The sequence below is a fragment of the Vigna radiata genome, chromosome 2 (assembly GCF_000741045.1).
Source record: "Vigna radiata var. radiata cultivar VC1973A chromosome 2, Vradiata_ver6, whole genome shotgun sequence".
NCBI classification, from domain to species: Eukaryota; Viridiplantae; Streptophyta; class Magnoliopsida; order Fabales; family Fabaceae; genus Vigna; species Vigna radiata.
This window is the reverse complement of record NC_028352.1, coordinates 3,763,328-3,783,546: the sequence shown is the minus strand read 5'-3', so window position 1 is coordinate 3,783,546 and position 20,219 is coordinate 3,763,328. Positions and strand designations below refer to the sequence as shown.

Genomic DNA, 20,219 nt, shown 5'->3' with positions numbered 1-20,219 from the left:
TATCATTTTTTGACACTATTTTGACACTACACACGTGTCAAAATGTGGTTAAACGATTTCAAATTAAAAAAATAAACTTTGGTTTTTCTCTTTTAAATATATTCCTATTCCAACTTTTTTTAATTTGAAATCGTCCAATCACATTTTGACACGTGTACAATGTTAAAATGGTGAATGTTAAAATATCATTTTTCTATCCGAAAAGACAAAGAAGAGTATATACCGAGAAAATACAACAAAAACATTAGGTGTTACTAGATTAACCAATTCTTATAATTAATCGATTGACCAATAACAAAGAAGAGTGCAATAACAGATGAGTTACCCGAAATATATTTGTTAATGGAACCATTTTTAGAAGTCAATACAACATATTCAAAACATATATTTGTTTTTTATTCCACAAATGAAGAATAGGTCTTGCCGACCTGGGACGACAAAATAATATCATCATTTTTTATAACGGAGTGATGTCTGATTCAAATGGTTTGTAACCATTTAAATACCATTATTTTTACAAAGATAATGGTAGGACAACACAATTTTATATTCATTTAATATAATAATCATAAAAATATAAATAAAGAAATGAGAAAAAACACTGTATTATTTTCAATTTTCAACGCAGCATGAATTATGCCTCGGCAAAATATAAATAAAAAACCTACCTTATCACTTCATGTTGCATTATATTAAATATAAATATTATTAAATATTAAATATAACATCGCTGGCTTCATTTTTCGGCGGGGCCATCCTGTTAGATCCGTTATCAACGGTCTCACGCGGACACATAGAAACTTTTACATTTATTTATGTTTTATTTAAGTTAGAGGAATAATATGATACACTTTTGTATGGAATACAAGAATAAAATAGTTTAAAAAAATCTAAAATTTTATAATTTTTTGAATAAAAAGAAAATAAAAAAATAAGTAAGAATAATATTAAGTGAATATAAAAAATTTAAGTGTATTAAAAAATATTTTCTTTGAGTTATCGAATTTTTATTGAAGTTCAAAACATTAGAAATTAAAGTAGAAAAGCTAACAAAATAATAATTAAAATCACTAGTTTTTCAACAAGAATTAGTCAGTAAAAAATATTAAAAAAAAGTATGCAGCGTGATCTGTTTTTTTTTGTAATTATTTGGCTATGATAAGTAGGAAATTGAAGAAGCGCGATTAAAGCAATGATTTTTACCAACGCGTCTTTGAATGATCACTTCAACACATTTCTCCTACCGTTGAGCAACGGTACCGGAAAAGACACAAACCCTAAAATCACGATTTTTGTAAAGTCAAAAGCATACATAGTAATTATTTGCATGCCACCTGTCAATGAAACGTTATACCAATCTGTATTATATATATGTGTTACTCACGATGACAACAATTCACGCAAACGCGAAGGTTGTTGTTGTTGTGTTGTCTTGTAACAATAACAGCTTCCTTATTTAGTGGCCAAAAATCTCTCTGGAAATCGTACCAAAAAAAGAAAAAAAGCACTGCAATTTCGCTGTCGTGGTGGCTTCTTCGCGAAAACTAATAAATTTGTACCAAATCAGAGGCATTTCTCTCCATTCGAACTATCAGCTTCATCCTCCATCACGATCCTCCGTTATTATTATTAGAAATTAGTAATTAATCAATCGGTTAGTTAGTTGATTAACTAATTGATTGATTAATTCCTAAGGATTGATAATAGTAATAATGGAGGCGATGGACATGAGGCGCGTGTTCGAGATGTTCGATCGGAACGGGGATGGGCGAATATCGGCGAAGGAGCTGAGAGATTCGTTGGTGAATTTGGGGATAGAGATTCCGGAGAAGGAACTGGTGGAGATGATCGAGAGGATCGACGTCAACGGCGACGGCTGCGTGGATATGGCGGAGTTCGGGGAGCTATACGAGACGATAATGGAGGAGCGCGACGATGAGGAGGACATGCGGGAGGCCTTCAATGTGTTCGACCAGAACCGCGATGGCTTCATCACCGTCGACGAGCTCCGCGCCGTGTTGGCCTCCCTGGGTCTTCAACAAGGGAGGAGCTTGGAGGAGTGCCGGAAGATGATCGTGAAAGTGGACGTTGACGGAGATGGCATGGTGAATTACAAGGAATTCAGGCAAATGATGAAGGGTGGTGGAGGATTCACTGCTCTTGGTTAATCTTTCTTCGTTTCCCCGTTTTTCCAATGCAGAATCGCATTTCCAATATATGCATCCTTTCAAATTTTCAATTCGAATCGTTATTGTAAATAGGTTTCATCTTCTAGGATATTGATTTCATTTATTACGTTGGAGGTTGTCTTTTTCCTGTTAGATTTTCAATGAACTTCCTCCAATTCACTTCCACCTCAAGTAAATTTTCATATATTTTGTTCTAAGCAGTTTTAAATACTCTTGGGTTTAAATCATAGATCTAAAAGCAGGGACATTTGCTGCTGTTTGAAAGAGTTAATTTAATTCGTTGAACAAATTGAGAAATTAAAACTAGATTTGTCCTAAATTTTAAAGACTAAAATTATAATTGAGTCTATAAAATAATTTAATTCATTTTTCTTTATTTTATTTTTTCTTAAAAGACATTTTCATCGAAACCAGTTTTGTAGAGAGTAAAGTAACTAAAAGCAACGGATACAGCAAATCCATTGGTGGAATTTGGAAGGAGAAGGAATTATTACCACAGCATTCTCAACAGTTTCTCATATACATACAAAGTAGATTAAAAACTATATTATTTAACATATATACAAAGAAAATATCATCAAAATGGAAGAATGAGATTCTACATTGATGGTGCTGCTCCACAAGAATGGACTCAAAGAACCTATACACATATTCACGGAACTAGTTTCTTCTACCCACCAAAACTATCACATCACAAGTTCAACCTATCGTTAGAGTTGACTCTGTTGTTCTTTGGTTTTTTCCATCTCCCTCACACTGTCTACTATGTTCTGTATTTTCTTTGAAAGACTCTCGTTATGCTCTTCAATGTGCTCAAATATCAGTTCAAGATGTCTTTTATAGGTTGCAGATCGCTTTTTCTCACATGCCAACTGCTGAGATAGTTCCCGAATTTTGTCATGTTCGTTCTGAAAATGGAATGAAAAAAAGAAAGAGGTAAGCAGTAGCATAGAAAAGATCTGAAAAAGGGTGCTGAATAGAATCTGTACTAATCATTCAAGTAGCTGTTTACATAACTGATCTATTAAGCATTGTATACAGCTGCAGAGTAGTGAAAGAACAGAAACTGACCGGATATTGTTCATAAACGAAATCCCTTCTGCCTTTACCAGGAGTCAAAGGATGTGTATGTTCCTTCACAAGCTTTGTAACAACCCATTTGCCAGAACTAACTTTCCTCACCATAATCATTGCCCGGCAACCAACCCTGGTCTCAGCCCTTTGCCTCACAATCTTCTCACGCTTGTCAGGCATTCTGAAACCTTCTTTGTTGCAAACAAGAGCACGTCCAATGGCAGTTCCATCACGCCTTGATCGCGACAGTTTACTCACACGCACGATGAATCCGACATCTGTGGCATATGCATTGTAAAATGCCTGTGCTGCTGATTCTGACTCAAATTCCTGACCCACATACGGCTCTTCAACTGCAACAACTGATACTGTGGGAATTGCAAATGGGATTGTGATCCCAGAGGAATCTTGAGCAACATTATCACCTTCATCTTGTTTGTAATTTGGCTCGATAGATTCACCTTCTCCGTTGTCATCAGCCACGCTACTAATCTCATCTATAGCAGCATTTGTTACTGTCTCGCCAGTACCATCAATCTCAAACTCCACTGCAGCAACAAAAGAATCTTGTATATTGTTATTTTCATTGAACTGGGATATTCTTGTTCTCCACAACAGTCTACGAATTTGATGAATAACTCACCCATTGAAGATGAAAATAGAGTAAGAACAAGTCAATAAACGCATACTATTTCTAACCTGTAACTAACAGTTGATGTTTGGGAATGGCTCTCAAATAGACAAGATTGAGCACAATGTGGCTTAATACATGAAATTCTCAAATTGAAACAAAGACAACAGAATTCACTAATAGATGACAGCCTTTGAAATACACTCCTCCACAACAACCAAAATAGATCACCGCATTGAATAAGAAAACACCTATTTTATCCCAAGTTCAGGAAAAGTTGTGTTCTTCTGAAAACTTCTACGTTATCAACCTATCGAACATGATATATGTACTTCAAGAAAAAAAAAATCATCCAAAGCCAGTAAATTGAGTAAACAGTAGCTCCCATTCCACGTCTGTGGGAAAACCTACCTTAACCCCACAAGCAGATAATCTGTTGCATACATTGCTTGGCCTTAGTGCGCTGAAAAATAAGATCTTCATATTTTCTCCCGTGTAAATACTGAAGGAAAAATGGGTTAAACTAAGCGTATATGACTCATAGTATCTTTATCATCTACAACAAATATTCCAAATTTACGAAGTTACATGTCTGTCACGTACTGCGATCGAATCTGAAAAATGTACTAAAGCCGATTATGTCTTTGGCCGTTAAATCACTAATGAAATTGAAAAAAAGTTCATCTCATCCACATGGGAGTGGAGACTTGCACCCAAGTACAGTACTCTCCTTGAAAGTTGAAAGGGTGTTTGTAGTGCTCTTTTCTGGTTAACCTTGACAGTTTCTCTTTTATGTCTTTCTAGTCATCAGAGGTTTTGGAGTGTCCACAATTTATTTTACTAATAAAAATAAGACACACGTCATGTTTCTGTCAGAGAATAGCATCATGGACATTTAAATTCCAACATCTTTATCTAGGTTTGTCTCGATTAAAATCACAAGGGAATGATGATGTTTTATATTTCTCGTTGGCTTTTTCGTTCCATCTAACCACTTATCTAGGAAGTTCCTCGTCTCTATCCAGAATTTCTATGCTCAAATATTCAAGAAGTCCAAAATCTTCTCAACGTACAAGAGTAAAAAACAGAGTCACGTATCAAGAGAGTGGACAAAATCAACGGTGGCAACAACGTCAAGATTCAATTTTATTTTGTTTAATCCACACCCTTTGTAATTCTTTGCAGAAACGCAGAAAAAAAAAATGTAACTGTCTTCCAATTCTAGAAATCATGCAGTTATTCCCCAAACCACAAGCAGACAAACCCTAAGATTCCAGCTGAATTGAGATCCTCAGTAGAGCTTACACACCCGAAATAAATTAAAAAGTTGATAAAATAAAAAGAAGAAAAACTCACTGAAAATTGAATTGTGGCAGAAACGGTGTCTGATGCCGCTAGTTATTTGATTCCTCTGTTCCGTGCTACAGGGAGAACAGCAGAACACAGAGGAAATGGTTTAGGTAAGGCAAAGCATATATGGACCCGAACGCCCTCCTTACGTGTCAGAATCGCATTGGGTACTGTCTGGTGAAAAAAGTCAACTTTTAAATTGACCCAACGGTTGCTTGCCACGTATCACATGAAATGGATACGGGCCCGTAAGATTAGTACCCGGACTCTAACCCCTGCGATCCAATACGGGTAGTGCACCAGAAGAACAAAAACAACTGCAACACTGCACAATAGAGGATTCTTCTTCCTCTTCGACAATGGCAACATCGTTATTCCGCACCATAAGGAGAGCATCCTCTGCTCTCAGATTTTCGTACGCCACCTCGTTTTCGGTCTCTCTCAGGTTCTCTCTCGTCCTTCTCTCTGTCACATTTTATTCAGTTATCTGCCAAGTAACTACCCGAAACCAATTACACTGATATATGGACAATATATTAGAAGAACCTAACACGGTTGGTTTCGATTTTCTTGTTTGTGGTTCTGGGTTGCTGAAAGTTGAGGGCTTTGAATTAGCATTTGTTGTGTGAAGGTACTATTTTATTCTAATCTCATCGTGTTCTAGGTCAGTCGGGAGAAGCAATATGTGTGTGTTTTCTCCTTTGAGGCATCGTGTCTCGCTAGGAGAGCAAGGTTATTGGTGGGGTTTAAGAAATTTGAGCCATGGCAGGGTGAACCTTGTGATAACAGGAGGGAAGACCAGGTTTGAGACTCATGAGGTTGAGCCTCCTAAGAAAGACAAGTGGAAGACCAAGAAGAGATTGAAGATGCAGAGGAAGAGAGAGAAGGAGAAGAGGAAAGCGGCCAACAGGAAAGACCCTCGACGACTTGGTGTCAAAGGGAAGAAGAAGAAGCAGAGATTTGCCAGTGCAGATGAGAGAATTAAGTACAAGATTGAGAAGGTATGCTACGATTGGATTTCCTCCTCATCCTATTGTGCAGCATACTGCTTCATTTGTATGGTTTTAATGGTGTTTGTTTGCTTTGTGCGGATATGTATGGATCTTAAATGATCAAAGTTCTCACTTTTAGACCGGTTGGATTGGACTAGAGCCAGAGGTTAATTGGGTCCGGTTATATATTCCTCTTTTTGATGGGGAAGCAAGAACCAACATATTTTGTTGCAAGATCTTACTTTTGTTGTACTTCTTGATTCAAGATGATGTATACATAATTTTTTTAAAATAATAAATTTCTCAATTGGGTTAGTTATTTGCTGCATTGTTCTAACATATTTGTGTATATGTAGTGTTTTAATGATGAGTCTAGGACACTTGTCATCAACAATAACAAAAACTTGAAATGCTTATTTTCTTGTATATTTCTACTAAACTTCTGCATGATTCTGGTTTTAACCCCAGGCCAAAATTAAGGAAGCATTGCTCATTGAAAGGCTCAAAAGATATGAAGTTCCTAAACTTCAGGGTCCTGTTGTGAAGCCTGATAGTTTGACGGGGGAGGAAAGGTTTTATTTGAAGAAAATGGCTCAGAAGAGATCTAATTATCTACAAGTTGGCAGAAGAGGATTATTTGGAGGGGTTGTTCTCAATATGCATATGCATTGGAAGAAACATGAGACTGTTAAGGTCATATGCAAGCCTTGTAAGCCTGGTCAGGTACACGAGTATGCACAAGAACTTGCCAGATTGAGCGGCGGTATTCCACTTCAAATAATTGGAGATGACACTATAATATTTTATCGTGGAAAGAACTACGAACAGCCTGATGTTATGTCACCAATTGATACACTGTCCAAGAAAAAGGTGTGTTTCTGTGTACATTCAACATGACTAAAGAGTTTGTTATCTAATTGTTTTATCTTCTTGGTTCCATTCAGTAATATATCCCATTATATGTCATTCATTCTGCATGTTTTTCTTCATCTGCATGTAAATGAATACATGATTGGTAATGCAAAACTAGGAAATCAAGCAATGGACAATAAATAAGTTGGAGGCAGGAATAGGACAGTGTTCCAAGGATTGTCAAGCTATTAGTGGGACAATGCGGTGTGAAAATATAATGGGTGGAGAGGGTAAGCAAATAAGGAGCTGAGCTAGGCTAGTACAATCTTTAAATACATAGCATTTAGCCTATAGGATAGAGTTTCTTATTCCATGCTTTTTTGTGTATCATAGTATACTGATCTCTAGTCTGCATTTTGAAGTTGAATGTTCATGCACGGTTGAAAACTCATTCTTTGATTAATGAATTTATAAGCATTGTGGAAATCTGTAGTTGGTTGATTTTTTGCACTACACATTTTTCAGTAGCTTGGAGAAAAATAATTTGCAGTTTGGTGTTTCTTTCTTTACAGTCTCTATATAGATACACTATTTCTTATTGTAGCTCCCTCTTGGTTGGTGACATTTCATCATTTTAGAAGGAACTGCTTTTCAACTAAGAGTTTTTATGTTTACACATAAGTTTGTTATTGGTTTAAGTCCTATCTTAATCAAATCACTTTTTTTTTTCTGCAGGCACTTGAAAAATCCAAGTATGAGCAATCACTTGAGTCAGTGAGGCGCTTCATTGCTATTGCTGAGAAAGAATTAGAGCTATATTACAGACACGTCGCACTTTATGGTGATCCAAACAACCGAAATCCCTTATCAATGCTGGACAGTCCAAGTGAAAACTCCAAGCAAAAAGGGAATCATAGAATTCAAGATAAAAAAATCCCTGACTTGAACAGTGACTATTTTTCAGCCAGTCTTTCAGAGACTGAAGCAGATTCCACGGAAATGGAGCTGTCAGAAACAGAAGATAGTTTTCAAGATGAAAGCTTGTCAATGAATGAATCAGATTCTGAAGAGGACAGCATGTCGGATTCCAATGGTAATCAAGAAAAGGAGGTATATTTTACTAAATTGCAATATGAAAGTGTAAGGTCAACCACAGGTTCTTCATCAATGGCTAAACGTAGCCACTATTACAATAATAGTAATAATAATCAATGTTTATAAAAAGTTCCATTCACTACATATTAGAGATACATTGTTAACAGATACCTTGTCTAAATCAACAAGCACATAGAAATGTACCTTGCAGGAATCTGAAAAATGGTTTTTTGTCAAGTGTTTATAATTGTAAGAGAAATGTTTCAATTATAGTTTGCATACAACTGTATTGTTTTATAATTTCTTAGTAAGTTATTTTTCCCATTTGTTTGTATAAAACTTTAGACTAAAAGTAAATTATAAAATGATCTTTAAATAACATATAATGAAAATGGTAGAAGGTTTGCATTAGGATTTAGCTGAGATGGATGAATGATGAGAGTGCAGCTTTTCTTGAAAAGCACGTTTGTTAATTGGTTACACTGTCAAATTCCAGTAGGGTTGGACTTAACTGTAACCTCCTCAGATTCAGATCTCCTAACACTTTATTTTCCAAGATCAAAATTATTTTTTTTATGATGTTTCATTAAATAAACCAAATCAATATACAATATATTTTTAAGAATATAATTGAATAAACTACAAGTATCTAGTTTATTTAAAATGTATAGTACATGATATTGAATCAATATAAAAATATTCAGCATTTATGTTAATAAAGTTTAATGTATGTAACAAAATTATTGAAATGAAAAACTTTATTGAGAGATTTCCCTTCGAAACTTAACATGTCTAGATGGTGTGTGTATACAATAATAAAGGAACATTTATTTAAAACTTTTTTTTATTAAGTGTTCTATATATTAAAAAAAAAACAAATAAAGTTTTTATTTAATTTTGTTTTGAGGGAAAAATACCAATGAAGCTTTGTTTTTTTAATGCACGAAAAAAAACATATTATACATTCTATAATTTGTGTACTTTTATTGAGTTTTATGAATTATACATATTTGTTAGATCAGTCACTACTTCTTAAGTAAAATTTCAAATTTTAAAATTTAAAGAGTTTGAGTGACTTTATTCCTTAGATGAGCTAAAATTTAAACAATATAAATAAAGGGGTTTGCTAACTTACGTACGTCTGTTTTTGAGTTGGTACATTTTAGCAATGTGTACCGGGTTTCAGTAGACAAAAACACCCCTATATATCATGAATTCTAAGTTTTAAGGTTAAGGGTATTTTAATAATTTTCATTCTCAAAATTAAAAAAATAAAAAAAGAAACCCCAAACCCTTACCAATCTCTCTGATTCTTCTCAACCATTTCTCTTTCATCTCTTTCACTCCAACCTTTTCTCTGTCATCCCTACTCTAGTTCCAATTGAAAAAAATCAGAAACACTTCTCTTATTTTAATAATTTTCATTCTCAAAACTAAAAAAAGAAAACCCGAAACCCTTACTCACCTCATTCACTCCTCTCAACCCTTTCTCCTTCATCTCTCTCACTCAAACATTTTCCCTGTCATCTCTGCACTAGCCCCAACTAAAAAAACATTCATTATTAAACGATTTACTTTTGTAAAGAGTTGAGTCATATTCACTTTTCGAAAAAAGTTCATTCAAAATCTCTTTAATTTCATTATCTTCACTATATATATTACAGCCGATGGACACAACTTGCACCAAGACTTACGAGTATCCTTCCTTTAGATTCCTTTACATTCTAAGACTATTACGTAACATTACTCCGTGACCATTTAATTTTTTTTTGTAGAAATTCATTAACTTGTTTTCCTTTACTAAAGCAAAAAACAAATCAAAATACAATAAAATTATCAATTATAAAATCAAACAATAAAAATTCTAAATCTTGAAATTTTATTTATAATTATATAAAGAAAAATTAGGTGCTTTAATTTTTTTTATTTATGTAAGTATTTTTTTAGTTAGAGCTAGTGCAGAGATGACAGAGGAAATGTGTTGAGTGAGAGAGATGAAGGAGAAAAGGTTGAGAGGAATGAAGGAAGTGAGTAACGGTTTGAGATTTTTTTTTTTAATTTTGAGAATGAAAATTATTAAAATAAGACAAGTGTTTTTGATTTTTTTCAATTAGGGCTAGAGTAGAGATGACAGAGAAAATGTTGGAGTGAAAGAGATGAAAGAGAAAGGTTGAGAGGAATGAGAGAGGTGGATAAGGGATTGAGAGTTTCTTTTTTTATTTTTTTAATTTTGAGAATGAAAATTATTAAAATACCCTTAACCTTAAAACTTAGAATTTATGATATAAGGGTATTTTTGTCTACTGAAATCCGGTACACATTGCTAAAATGTACCAACTGAAAAACAGGCGTACGCAAGTTAGCAAACCCCATAAATAAATATATATATATATATATATATATATATATATATATATATATGTATATATATAATATAAAATTGAATGTTTTAATTACTATTATTGTGATTATTAAGTGAATGGTGAAATGTTATCATTCTTTACTTAGGTTCCAAGTATAATTATAATTTATTTATTAAATGTTCTATATATTTAAAAAGGAACGAACAAAGTTTTTTATGTTTCATTTTGAGGGAAAGAAACGAATAAAGCTTTTTTTAAGTATGAGAAAAGAATAAAAATATATTATTAGATTAACATATATTCTTTACTATGATTATTCACATTAATGGGAATAATGTACTAGTTAATTAAAGTGGAATAGGTATGATGGATTAAATATCAATGGAATAAAGTAGCATACCTAATATCCCATCATATTTATTTGGTACACAATTCTTTTCATTTACTCAACATAATGTGCTTTTCATGTAACTAAAAAGAGAATGAAGAAAATACAGCATGCTTAAATTTCTTAATTTTTTTTTTAATTTTAGTAAATCACCTAAAAAATTCCAAATGTCATTTTTTTTAAATGTTTTTACCAAACAAATTTATTTAGATTTAATTTCAAAATAAAATTAAGAATTGCATAATTTCAATCAAAACAATGATTGTATCTAAATATAATGTTATTCGATTCGATTTCACTTACATCCTATATAATGCATAAAATCGGTATTAAACCCATCTAAAATCTATCTAGACCAGTAAAAGAATAAGTCCAACATAAAAAATCATGGTTTTATTCTGTTTTTAAAATAATGAAAAACAACATAAAGTGTTATTATTTTACTTTCGCGTATAAACGTGTTATCTTAATAAAATATTACAAATATGCTTTCACTTACAAATTATTATTATTGTTATTATTATAGTTATAAAATTAAGTATATATAGTTTTACAGTTTTATTATAAATAATTTTTATTTATTTTGTAAGTCTATTTTTAATTAAAAATTGGTTATATTTAAAAAATGTCAAATAAAAACAAATTAAATGTAAATAGTTGTTTAAAAAATAAATATTAATAAAATAATTATTTTAAATCATAACAGTTAATAAAAAATAAAATTAAAAAACAAATACGAACAATAAAAACAATAATTCTCTTTATATAAAAACACATGATTACGTATACTTGTATTCATTTTTTTTTTTGCATGATAATAAAATTATTATTATTATGTGTAATCATAAAGTTAAATTTATCTTTTGTAACTTTATTATAAGTAGGTTTTATTTATTTTGTAATAAATAATTAAGTTATAGAAAAAACAATCAAATAAAGAAAACTCTTCATATATTAGTGTATACAAGATATAACTGTTTTCACGTGAAATTTTTTAATTTAAGTAACTGAATGTTATTTAAACTTATATATATATATATATATATATATATATATATATATATATATATATATATATATATATATATATATATATTATTCAGAATCGATAAATTTATATTTTATTTTAATTTTGATTATTTTATTAATAGAGATAATTGAAAGTGAAATATTGAGCTGCTACCTTGGTTTGTTTTGATAAGTTTTCCCATTTTAAAAACAGAACCAAAATTTGAATATTAATGAAATGATTAACTGATTTTCTTATCTTAATAATTATCTTTTCCTTGCTATATAAACTCTACAAAATCAGTATCCAAAGTCACTCTTTCATCTTCAACCTCTGTACTACTACATATCCAACTTCCATACTCATAAACGATGGCCTCCGCCAATGCTCTTCCTCCCACCGGTAACGGTCTCGTCGTCAGCTTCGGCGAGATGCTCATCGACTTCGTCCCCACTGTTTCCGGCGTCTCCCTCGCCGAGGCCCCGGGTTTCCTCAAGGCTCCCGGAGGCGCTCCAGCCAACGTCGCCATCGCCGTCGCAAGACTCGGTGGCAAGGCCGCTTTCGTTGGCAAGCTCGGCGATGACGAGTTCGGCCACATGCTCGCCGGAATCCTCAAAGAGAACGATGTAAGATCCGACGGGATCAACTTCGACCAGGGTGCGCGCACTGCGCTCGCGTTCGTGACTCTACGCAAAGATGGAGAGCGTGAGTTCATGTTCTACAGAAATCCCAGCGCTGACATGCTCCTCACGCCTGAAGATCTCAACCTCGAACTCATCAGATCTGTACGTAAATTAAATTAAATCTCTCTCTGAAATTCTTTACTCCTGTTTTTAATTTCTTCTTCTTCTTCGGAAAACTTTAAAGCGGTGGTATTTGTGGTGCACGCGCGTGTGGGAATGTGGGCTTTAAGTAATGAATTTTGCAGAGTCAGCTTGTGCGGGCCGCGAGTGGATCTAGTAGTATATATGTATGCCAAAATAAGCAGCAGATTTTTGATAAAATTAAAACTGAAGATAAAACTATTTTTCGTTTTTTTTTTCTTTTCCTGATCATATCAGATCGCAAAAGCCGGTGCTGTCACGTGACGTGTCTCACGTGTTTTTTCTATTTTGGAAGAAACTTTCATGGGGTGGATAATGCTGGTTGGGACCCCTTTCTCATAATGGATGTCCTGTTTCTTTTACTCGAACAAACTCAACATATACATTTTTTTTTTCTTCTTTTATTTTATTATCATATAATTTTTATTTTATTTTCTACATAATATCGGTTTTGATATTGTATTTCATCACTTTTTAGTAAAATTTGTCTTTTTAATTATTCTTTCATTAAAATACTAAATTTTGAAACTTCATTTTTACTCCAACTCTATTAGAAAGAGTCACTTAGAGAATCAAAACTGATTTTTTAGATCGATTTTAAAGTTTAAGAAAAAAATCTGTGACTATTATTAACTCTATAATAAATCAAATATTTTATTTTACTTGTTTTTATAGATATCTGTAACTATTTCTACTCACGGGCTAGGTTGAGAGTGGGATTAGCAACGAAGCTCTTTCTGTTGTACTTTGACTAGAGACAATTAATTGTCTTTGTCTCAACAGTATCACTCATGGGGCATGCATATAGTCCCTTGTACGTGGTCTCACGCGCCTTTTGATTCTACCAGAACCTTTAAAAGTTAAATAGAACAAAATTTCAAAATTAATGCAAATAGTGAAGAGCCAGAGTTTAAATTAATGTTGTCATCATAAATTATTCAATGAATGAACTATATATGACGTGGGAAAGTGGGAAACAAAATACGTGTTTAGAGCTTTTGCTTTCAAACGGTGCTTAGAAGGAACCGACAACTAGTTTTGTTGTTTTATTTGTAATTGTTCTTATCATTTATCATACGATTGCATTATTTGTTTGGTGTTCCCGCCTGACCAAAATATTAGGGTTTATTTTTATATATATAAGAAAAGAATTGAATATGGAGGAGGATGATAGAGACCCTCTAGGCTTTGCAGGCAACTTATCGTAATGGGAGACATGTCACTGTTTGTTTGTTTGTTGTGTTGTTCAGAGTTGCAGAGGAAGGGCCTAGCTTACATTTTACAGCTTTGAAAACATGTTTATAATTAAAAAATAATAATTTGCCGGCCTTTTGCCATAAAGGTATGGCGATGAATTCAAGAACAACGTTCTAATTTTGTTTTCAATCAATGTGGTTGAAATCTTGAGTAAAAGAATAATCAGATTGAAATTTGAGATCAACTTAGACTAACAGTGTAAAAAGTTTTAGAATGAAGTAATTAAAAGTTATGATTAGCAATTGTGTTAGTGAATAAACTTACCATACTCATGATGTGATCAGGCAAAGGTATTTCATTATGGATCGATAAGTTTGATCGTGGAGCCATGCAGATCAGCACACCTGAAGGCAATGGAAGTTGCGAGGGAAGCAGGGTGTCTGCTGTCTTACGATCCAAATCTGCGGCTACCGTTGTGGCCATCGCCTGAGGAAGCGCGTCAGCAAATACTCAGCATATGGGAGAAGGCTGATGTGATAAAGGTGAGCGATGTGGAACTGGAATTCCTAACCGGAAGTAACAAAATTGACGATGAATCTGCTCTCTCACTGTGGCATCCCAATTTGAAGTTGCTCCTTGTCACTCTTGGGGAACATGGTTCTAGGTACTATACCAAGGTAAAAATAAACACCCATCTCTTTCAAACTTATTTCTATATTCTTATGTCCACTCCTCATAATGGATGTTTAAATGACTTGCTTGATAAATTCCAAAAGGTTATGTTCTGCAAAGTATCATAATAGCTTATTACTCTTTTTCTATTTGTAATAATCGTTCTCCATTTTTTGCAAAAACCAGAATTTCCATGGATCGGTGGACGCTTTTCATGTCAACACAGTTGATACAACTGGCGCAGGCGATTCCTTTGTTGGTGCTCTATTATGCAAGATTGTCGATGATCAATCCATACTTGAAGTGAGTGCTAAGCTACGGCTAAATAAAACTTCACATTTTAAGTATTATTATCGTTATGCATTTTCAACTGTATTATTATTATTATTATTATTACTGGTTTTCTATTGCCTTTAGTATCATTTTAAGTTATCGATTTATTTCTAACTGCAGGATGAAGCAAAGTTAAGGGAAGTACTAAAGTTTGCAAATGCGTGTGGGGCAATTACAACTACTAAAAAGGGAGCAATTCCCGCTCTTCCCACAGAGGCTGATGCTCTCAACCTGATCAACGAGGCATAGAAATTTAGTGCTATTATCTTTTGGTTTTCTTTATATATATTGTCTTCATCTTTTCACTTTTCTGCTGAAGTTGCTTGCTATCAACTTAAGATGGATTTTGATTCTTGGTTTTCTCTGTTTTATTTCCCCCTTCATTCTGCATTAAGAGTAATATCAGATGATTTGGGGTTTTTGCATCTTCTTCGGGACTTGAATTCTTTTCTCCTTTTATTGTAAAGAAGATTGCATTATTATGAAATCTTGGTTTTTATAAATCAAAGTTTTGGGTCATCAATTGGTTCATTCAGTGAAGTAGTGTAGTTTAAACAATCTGTCTGGTTTACTACAGTGGCTAGATTATCCTGATTAAAGATATTTTTATATTACTTTCCAAATATTTTATACAAAATGTAATTTGTTAATAAGGATGAATATATATTAACAAAAAATGGATATATTTTTTTATTGACAGAAAAACGGAAAGGAGGGTGTGCTTGAAGCCTTGAAAAGCAGGTGTATTATTCTGTGATAATTTTCAAAGAATTGGTTTGTGGCCAATCCTCTGTAAAATTAAAATAAAAAGTGGAGAGCTTGTGTCATAATGTAACAAATAAGGGCCATATCCTCAAATTTGAAACAAAAAAGCTATTTCTTTTGACATGTGAATTTGGATGAGTATCGATAATTCAATAATGTATTTAACTATACATACAAATAAAATCCACTTAATAACTTACGATTGGAGTTTTCCTTATTTTTAATTATCCTTTTATCATTCGATTAAATGGTTAAGGAAAACAAAATAGCTAGTTAAGATGATTTTGATTTGAAGTAACTATATAATGCTCTTTTTTCCTTTCAGTATTTAAAATTTGATGATGCATGATTCTAGCACATATTGAACCATATATTTTCAGCGTCTTTAATATTTATAAAATACAGTTTACACCCACCCAATTGTATATAGTAAATCCACATTATCTCTGAAATTTCTAACACTTATCGTCTAACAAAAGACATAAAGTTAGATTTTACCTGTCATATACAAGTTATATCCCTGCCAAAATGTAGTACGAAATTAATCAGCCTAAGATTTAATCTATGCTATTTTCTAAAAATTAAAACCATTCTGAGTTCCTAAAATGAGATATTCATCAACTCCATAGAACTAGTTAACATACTTCATTACTCAAGGTCCTAGGAGAAGTATGCAGATACATGAAGTTGTCCTCTTAGTCCTGAGCTTCAGCCAGATAATGCATATCCAAGAGTTCATAAACAACATCTAGAATGCATATACAACTCATCAATCTACACGGATACATGCAATTGTTTACATGACCATGCGTTCTAGCCTAAATCAGGAACAGTGAAGTGTTCCTCATCATCTTCATCTAGAACTTCAATCCTAGGCTTTTTGTAAGACATGAAGGACTTGGAAGCTTTCTGTGAGACAGCATTGCTGGTATGAGTCACTGGAAGCTGGGGAACTTCAGCAGCGGCTAAAGGTTCCTCAGGGAACTGTTCACCAAAAAGACCTGCATCTGCTAGCCATTCAAGCTCTCCAAACTCCAGAGACTGCTTCTGAGCCTGAAAAAGATGAATCAGTTCCAAACATTATAACAATACACAAGGGCAACATCATAATTAAGTGATCACAACTCCTTACCATAACTCTCCACACAGTTTATGATACATCATTTGTTTAAAGAAAGTCATACATATAAACCAGAATCAAGAGCCTGAATGTACTACATAGAAGCAAACCTACCTTGAATACGATGAGTCTTTTTTACATTTACAATTCATTGCTCAATCATGTGCAAAAGAAACATTCATATATTGCAATGTGAGAGTAAAATTCTAACCTCATAAACCTTAATCTCTCAATTTGTAAACATTCATATACTCAGTCTTCATCCCTCACACCAACAAACAAAAATTTGTGTGCATATGCAAGGTGATATTTGGAGGTAACAGAACAAAATGGTAGCTCTTAATCATACTAGATTCTTCTATAGAAATCACTCTAATTTCTTGGCTGATGCATGTAACTGCAGTAGTGAAACAAAGCTGCCTTACTTTGTCTGCTGACTCAAAGTCTGTTAATTCTAACAAGTCATCAACTGCCCAAGAGGACGTGAAGCTAGGCACTTGCTGAGAAGGAACTTTCACAGGAACTTCTTGTGCATTTGGATTAGATGGTTCCATGTGACCCTTTTCATTGCCTTTGGTGCAATTAGAACCCAAAGCCACCCGAATACCAGTAGCAAGAAACCGCTGGTGGTTCGCAGAAAGGCTACCAGCTACATGAATTGGCTCATCACAGTCTTTACACAAGAGTGCTCTGTCCTCAACACAGAATATGAAAGCTGCCTTATCCTACAATTATATCACACACATCACAGATTAATAAAGTTATCCATGTTCAGCATCGGTTTCAAATCCTACTCATAACATTGCATAAGGATGATTCTTTAACATAAATAGTCAAAGATGAATGAAGTTTTGGTAGAACGATACATCACAGATATTAGACAATTATACTGACCAGTTAGCTCTTTTCATAAACTTAGTGCTTTAAATCACCAGAAACTTTTGGCTTCAACATTCATAAAGAAATACCATACCATTAAGACAATACAGGTTTAAATATAAAGTTTTTGGAATCAGATTCTACAATCCTTGCTCATAAATGCTATGAAGTTTTCTGAAACACCCTCTGCCGGAATAAATTCTCATGTGCCATGACAGTAATTGACACAATTAAGAGCATAACCATGCATGCCAAACAGGTTCAATTTACTAGAACTTAGATCTGATCTTCTCTGTTACATGCATATCTGTGTTTGCTGTTTAAACAGTAGCCAAAGTAATAATTACTCTCATATATATCCCTGTTGCTTCTCATATGAAACAAACACCAAAATTTTTGGCAAAATCAAACAAATCCATCCCAAGTATAACGATTTGTGAGAGTATTTGATGATATTACAAAAGTAGAAAAAGTGAAGAAATACCTGACATATGTCGCATCTGGGAAGCTTGTTTGATAAACATTGAAGAAGAAGCCTCTGATGCTTGCTTGCAAGCTTGTTTGCAGCATGAACTTCAACGTCACATTTGGCACACAAAACCGCTTCATCTGCGCAACAGATCACCGTTGCCGGGGCTTTCTCACACACATCACACTGAATTTTCATGTTCTTCCTAGCAGTGTCTCTTCTCTCACTTTCTTCGGAAAATGGGGTTCAGAAAAACACCATGCCAATATCAATATCCGCACAAAACAGGAGAACCTCTACTGCAGCCACTACCTGACAAGACAAACCTTCCTATTGTAATGTGAACAGCTTTATCTGTTATAAGCCGAGAATATGAGCAACAGATTAGATCAAGACGAAGATGAACACAAAAATGGTGGGATCGAAAACAAAAGTTAGCATTCACAGTGACAGTGCTAAGTAATTAATGCAGAGAGAAAATGTTTGGCCATGGAAAAGGAAGTGACTGGAGGAGGGTACAGTTGGTGAAAGAGTGATGCAAAGATGGAGATTTCATGAGATCTTACGTATATGAATAATGAAGAGTGGGGTCAGCTTGCCATGCGTGTGGCTGTGGAAGTTCCACATCGAATGCGTGAAGTTGGAGTTTTAGATATTCTTATGTGTGGTCCTTTCCTACAATTGTTGACTGTGACTTACATGTTCTGCAAAATGAACAAAGGGAATGCATCTGATTCTAATTAATACAAAATTACTATTTTATACTGAAATTTTGCTAAACTTTTCATAATAATGACAAAAAAATTACGTGGTTACACCTCAATTTGGAGGTGTATAAATCAAACCAAGGGTGTATACTTAGTAATAACGACCAACCTCATTGATGTTGTTTTCACTTAAATCTCTGATGAAACCAAAACTCTTTTATTTTAGAAAATGTTTAACACAAAAAGAAAAAATGACAAAAGAAAAATGGTAGTAATAAAAGTAGGTAAGAGATAAACAAGAATAATATAGATAGTGATGGTTTGAGATTTTAATCTTGTCCATAGTGTTGTTCTTTCTTCAACTATAATTTTTTCTCTTTTACCATACATATTCACTTCTATTATAAGAATAAAATAGTTATAAGAAAAAGTAAATTTTTATATTTTTAAAAGAAAAATATATTATATCAAGTAAATTTAAAAAATTTGTGTATATCAAATTTTAAATTTCTATTCTAAAAATTTAACATATCATCCTGCTTTCTTTCTTCACTTTAAATTCATCTATCTTTTGCTATGCTTCATGTCCAACCATAACAAAAGTATGAAACTAAAGAAACCACTCTTCACAATATGACAACATCATTTTTTTGTTTTCTCTAAATTATCATTACAACATTTTACATAAAAGTGTTTGACAATTTTTTTCATTAAAAAGAATTCTTTTGAGTGTGTGGTTGTGTCAAAGTAGATAATCAAATCTCTTAATAAGTCAATTAAGACTGCAAAAGTAACAAAGTTACTCATGATGCATAAGCTAGTTAGGACAGTGAGAGTAACAAAATTACTCGTGACAGTGTACTAAATATATGCATGAAATAACAACTATGTGTGCTTTATTTATTATTAACCATGCGTTGGAATCAATTATCCAATTTTTGGAATCATATGGTTTACATTTTTATATGATATTTTATAAAGAATGGAGGGCAAAAGTGACATTCCCAACAAAATAACTGTAAATTCAAGAATATTAGTGGATGATAAAAAAAATGAATATCTCACAAATCTGCTTAAATTCATGTTCGAACATTCGTTGAAACAAATGCAGTTGATCTTCAAAATCTATCCTATATTTTTTTCTTGAACAGTAGAATCTGTTTATGCGAACACATTACATATTTTTAGAGAAAAAAACATGTATTTGATCATATGTTTTATAATTTTTTTAAAACATATTCTCCCACTAAAAACATGTTTGATATTTTTAATTCACATTGTAAGTGAAAATATCTATACGTTGGTTACGA

The 20,219-nt window shown here is 33.1% G+C and overlaps 5 protein-coding genes across 7 annotated transcripts; 3 read left to right on the top strand and 2 right to left on the bottom strand.

The window, feature by feature from the left end:
* The first annotated feature begins 1,391 nt into the window (after nt 1–1,391).
* Nucleotides 1,392–2,354, top strand: LOC106755618 (calmodulin-like protein 3). Its single transcript, XM_014637805.2, has one exon. It carries the CDS (start codon nt 1,713–1,715, stop codon nt 2,166–2,168), a length of 456 nt encoding a protein of 151 aa, XP_014493291.1. The 5' UTR covers nt 1,392–1,712; the 3' UTR covers nt 2,169–2,354.
* A 414-nt stretch (nt 2,355–2,768) lies between these two features.
* On the bottom strand, nt 2,769–5,360 carry LOC106755707 (protein FAR1-RELATED SEQUENCE 7). The gene is made up of 3 exons (XM_014637912.2): nt 5,251–5,360; nt 3,261–3,811; nt 2,769–3,097 (listed from the first exon to the last, which is right to left on the bottom strand). Coding segments are annotated over exons 1-3 (750 nt in total). The 5' UTR covers nt 5,252–5,360; the 3' UTR covers nt 2,769–2,899.
* Nucleotides 5,361–5,441: 81 nt separating this feature from the next.
* LOC106755699 (CRM-domain containing factor CFM2, chloroplastic) lies at nt 5,442–8,464 on the top strand. 2 transcript variants are annotated; one of them, XM_022778367.1, is made up of 4 exons: nt 5,442–5,689; nt 5,914–6,245; nt 6,705–7,106; nt 7,824–8,464. In XM_022778367.1, exons 2-4 carry the CDS (start codon nt 5,928–5,930, stop codon nt 8,307–8,309), a joined length of 1,206 nt encoding a protein of 401 aa, XP_022634088.1. In that variant the 5' UTR covers nt 5,442–5,689; nt 5,914–5,927; the 3' UTR covers nt 8,310–8,464. The 2 variants fall into 2 exon arrangements, with proteins under 2 accessions (XP_022634088.1, XP_014493388.1); XM_014637902.2 differs by having other exon boundaries at nt 5,909–6,245.
* Nucleotides 8,465–12,236: 3,772 nt separating this feature from the next.
* LOC106756595 (fructokinase-2-like) lies at nt 12,237–15,832 on the top strand. The gene is made up of 5 exons (XM_014639080.2): nt 12,237–12,728; nt 14,309–14,641; nt 14,823–14,939; nt 15,090–15,212; nt 15,670–15,832. The coding sequence occupies exons 1-5, from the start codon at nt 12,315–12,317 to the stop codon at nt 15,724–15,726; spliced, it is 1,044 nt and encodes a 347-aa protein (XP_014494566.1). The 5' UTR covers nt 12,237–12,314; the 3' UTR covers nt 15,727–15,832.
* Nucleotides 15,833–16,134: 302 nt separating this feature from the next.
* Nucleotides 16,135–18,781, bottom strand: LOC106756447 (B-box zinc finger protein 24). 2 transcript variants are annotated; one of them, XM_014638881.2, is made up of 3 exons: nt 18,218–18,765; nt 17,280–17,579; nt 16,135–16,787 (listed from the first exon to the last, which is right to left on the bottom strand). In XM_014638881.2, exons 1-3 carry the CDS (start codon nt 18,398–18,400, stop codon nt 16,548–16,550), a joined length of 723 nt encoding a protein of 240 aa, XP_014494367.1. In that variant the 5' UTR covers nt 18,401–18,765; the 3' UTR covers nt 16,135–16,547. The 2 variants fall into 2 exon arrangements, 1 of the variants encoding a protein (XP_014494367.1); XR_002667129.1 differs by having other exon boundaries at nt 16,676–16,787; nt 17,066–17,579; nt 18,218–18,781.
* Between the last annotated feature and the right edge of the window lie 1,438 nt (nt 18,782–20,219).

What these genes read in the sequence shown, in the direction of transcription:
- LOC106755707 (XM_014637912.2), bottom strand. An exon ending in TCGTTTATGAACAATATCCG is followed by an intron (nt 3,098 to 3,260) that starts GTCAGTTTCTGT and finishes TTCCATTTTCAG; the next exon opens with AACGAACATGACAAAATTCG.
- LOC106755699 (XM_014637902.2), top strand. Translation starts at nt 5,604, where the DNA reads ATGGCAACATCGTTATTCCGCACCATAAGGAGAGCATCCTCTGCTCTC. An exon ending in TTAAGTACAAGATTGAGAAG is followed by an intron (nt 6,246 to 6,704) that starts GTATGCTACGAT and finishes TTTTAACCCCAG; the next exon opens with GCCAAAATTAAGGAAGCATT. An exon ending in ATACACTGTCCAAGAAAAAG is followed by an intron (nt 7,107 to 7,823) that starts GTGTGTTTCTGT and finishes TTTTTTCTGCAG; the next exon opens with GCACTTGAAAAATCCAAGTA.
- LOC106756447 (XM_014638881.2), bottom strand. Translation starts at nt 18,400, where the DNA reads ATGAAAATTCAGTGTGATGTGTGTGAGAAAGCCCCGGCAACGGTGATC. An exon ending in CCAGATGCGACATATGTCAG is followed by an intron (nt 17,580 to 18,217) that starts GTATTTCTTCAC and finishes ATATAATTGTAG; the next exon opens with GATAAGGCAGCTTTCATATT. An exon ending in ACTTTGAGTCAGCAGACAAA is followed by an intron (nt 16,788 to 17,279) that starts GTAAGGCAGCTT and finishes CATCTTTTTCAG; the next exon opens with GCTCAGAAGCAGTCTCTGGA.
- LOC106755618 (XM_014637805.2), top strand. Translation starts at nt 1,713, where the DNA reads ATGGAGGCGATGGACATGAGGCGCGTGTTCGAGATGTTCGATCGGAAC.
- LOC106756595 (XM_014639080.2), top strand. Translation starts at nt 12,315, where the DNA reads ATGGCCTCCGCCAATGCTCTTCCTCCCACCGGTAACGGTCTCGTCGTC. An exon ending in ATGATCAATCCATACTTGAA is followed by an intron (nt 14,940 to 15,089) that starts GTGAGTGCTAAG and finishes TTCTAACTGCAG; the next exon opens with GATGAAGCAAAGTTAAGGGA. An exon ending in CTCTCAACCTGATCAACGAG is followed by an intron (nt 15,213 to 15,669) that starts GCATAGAAATTT and finishes TTTTATTGACAG; the next exon opens with AAAAACGGAAAGGAGGGTGT.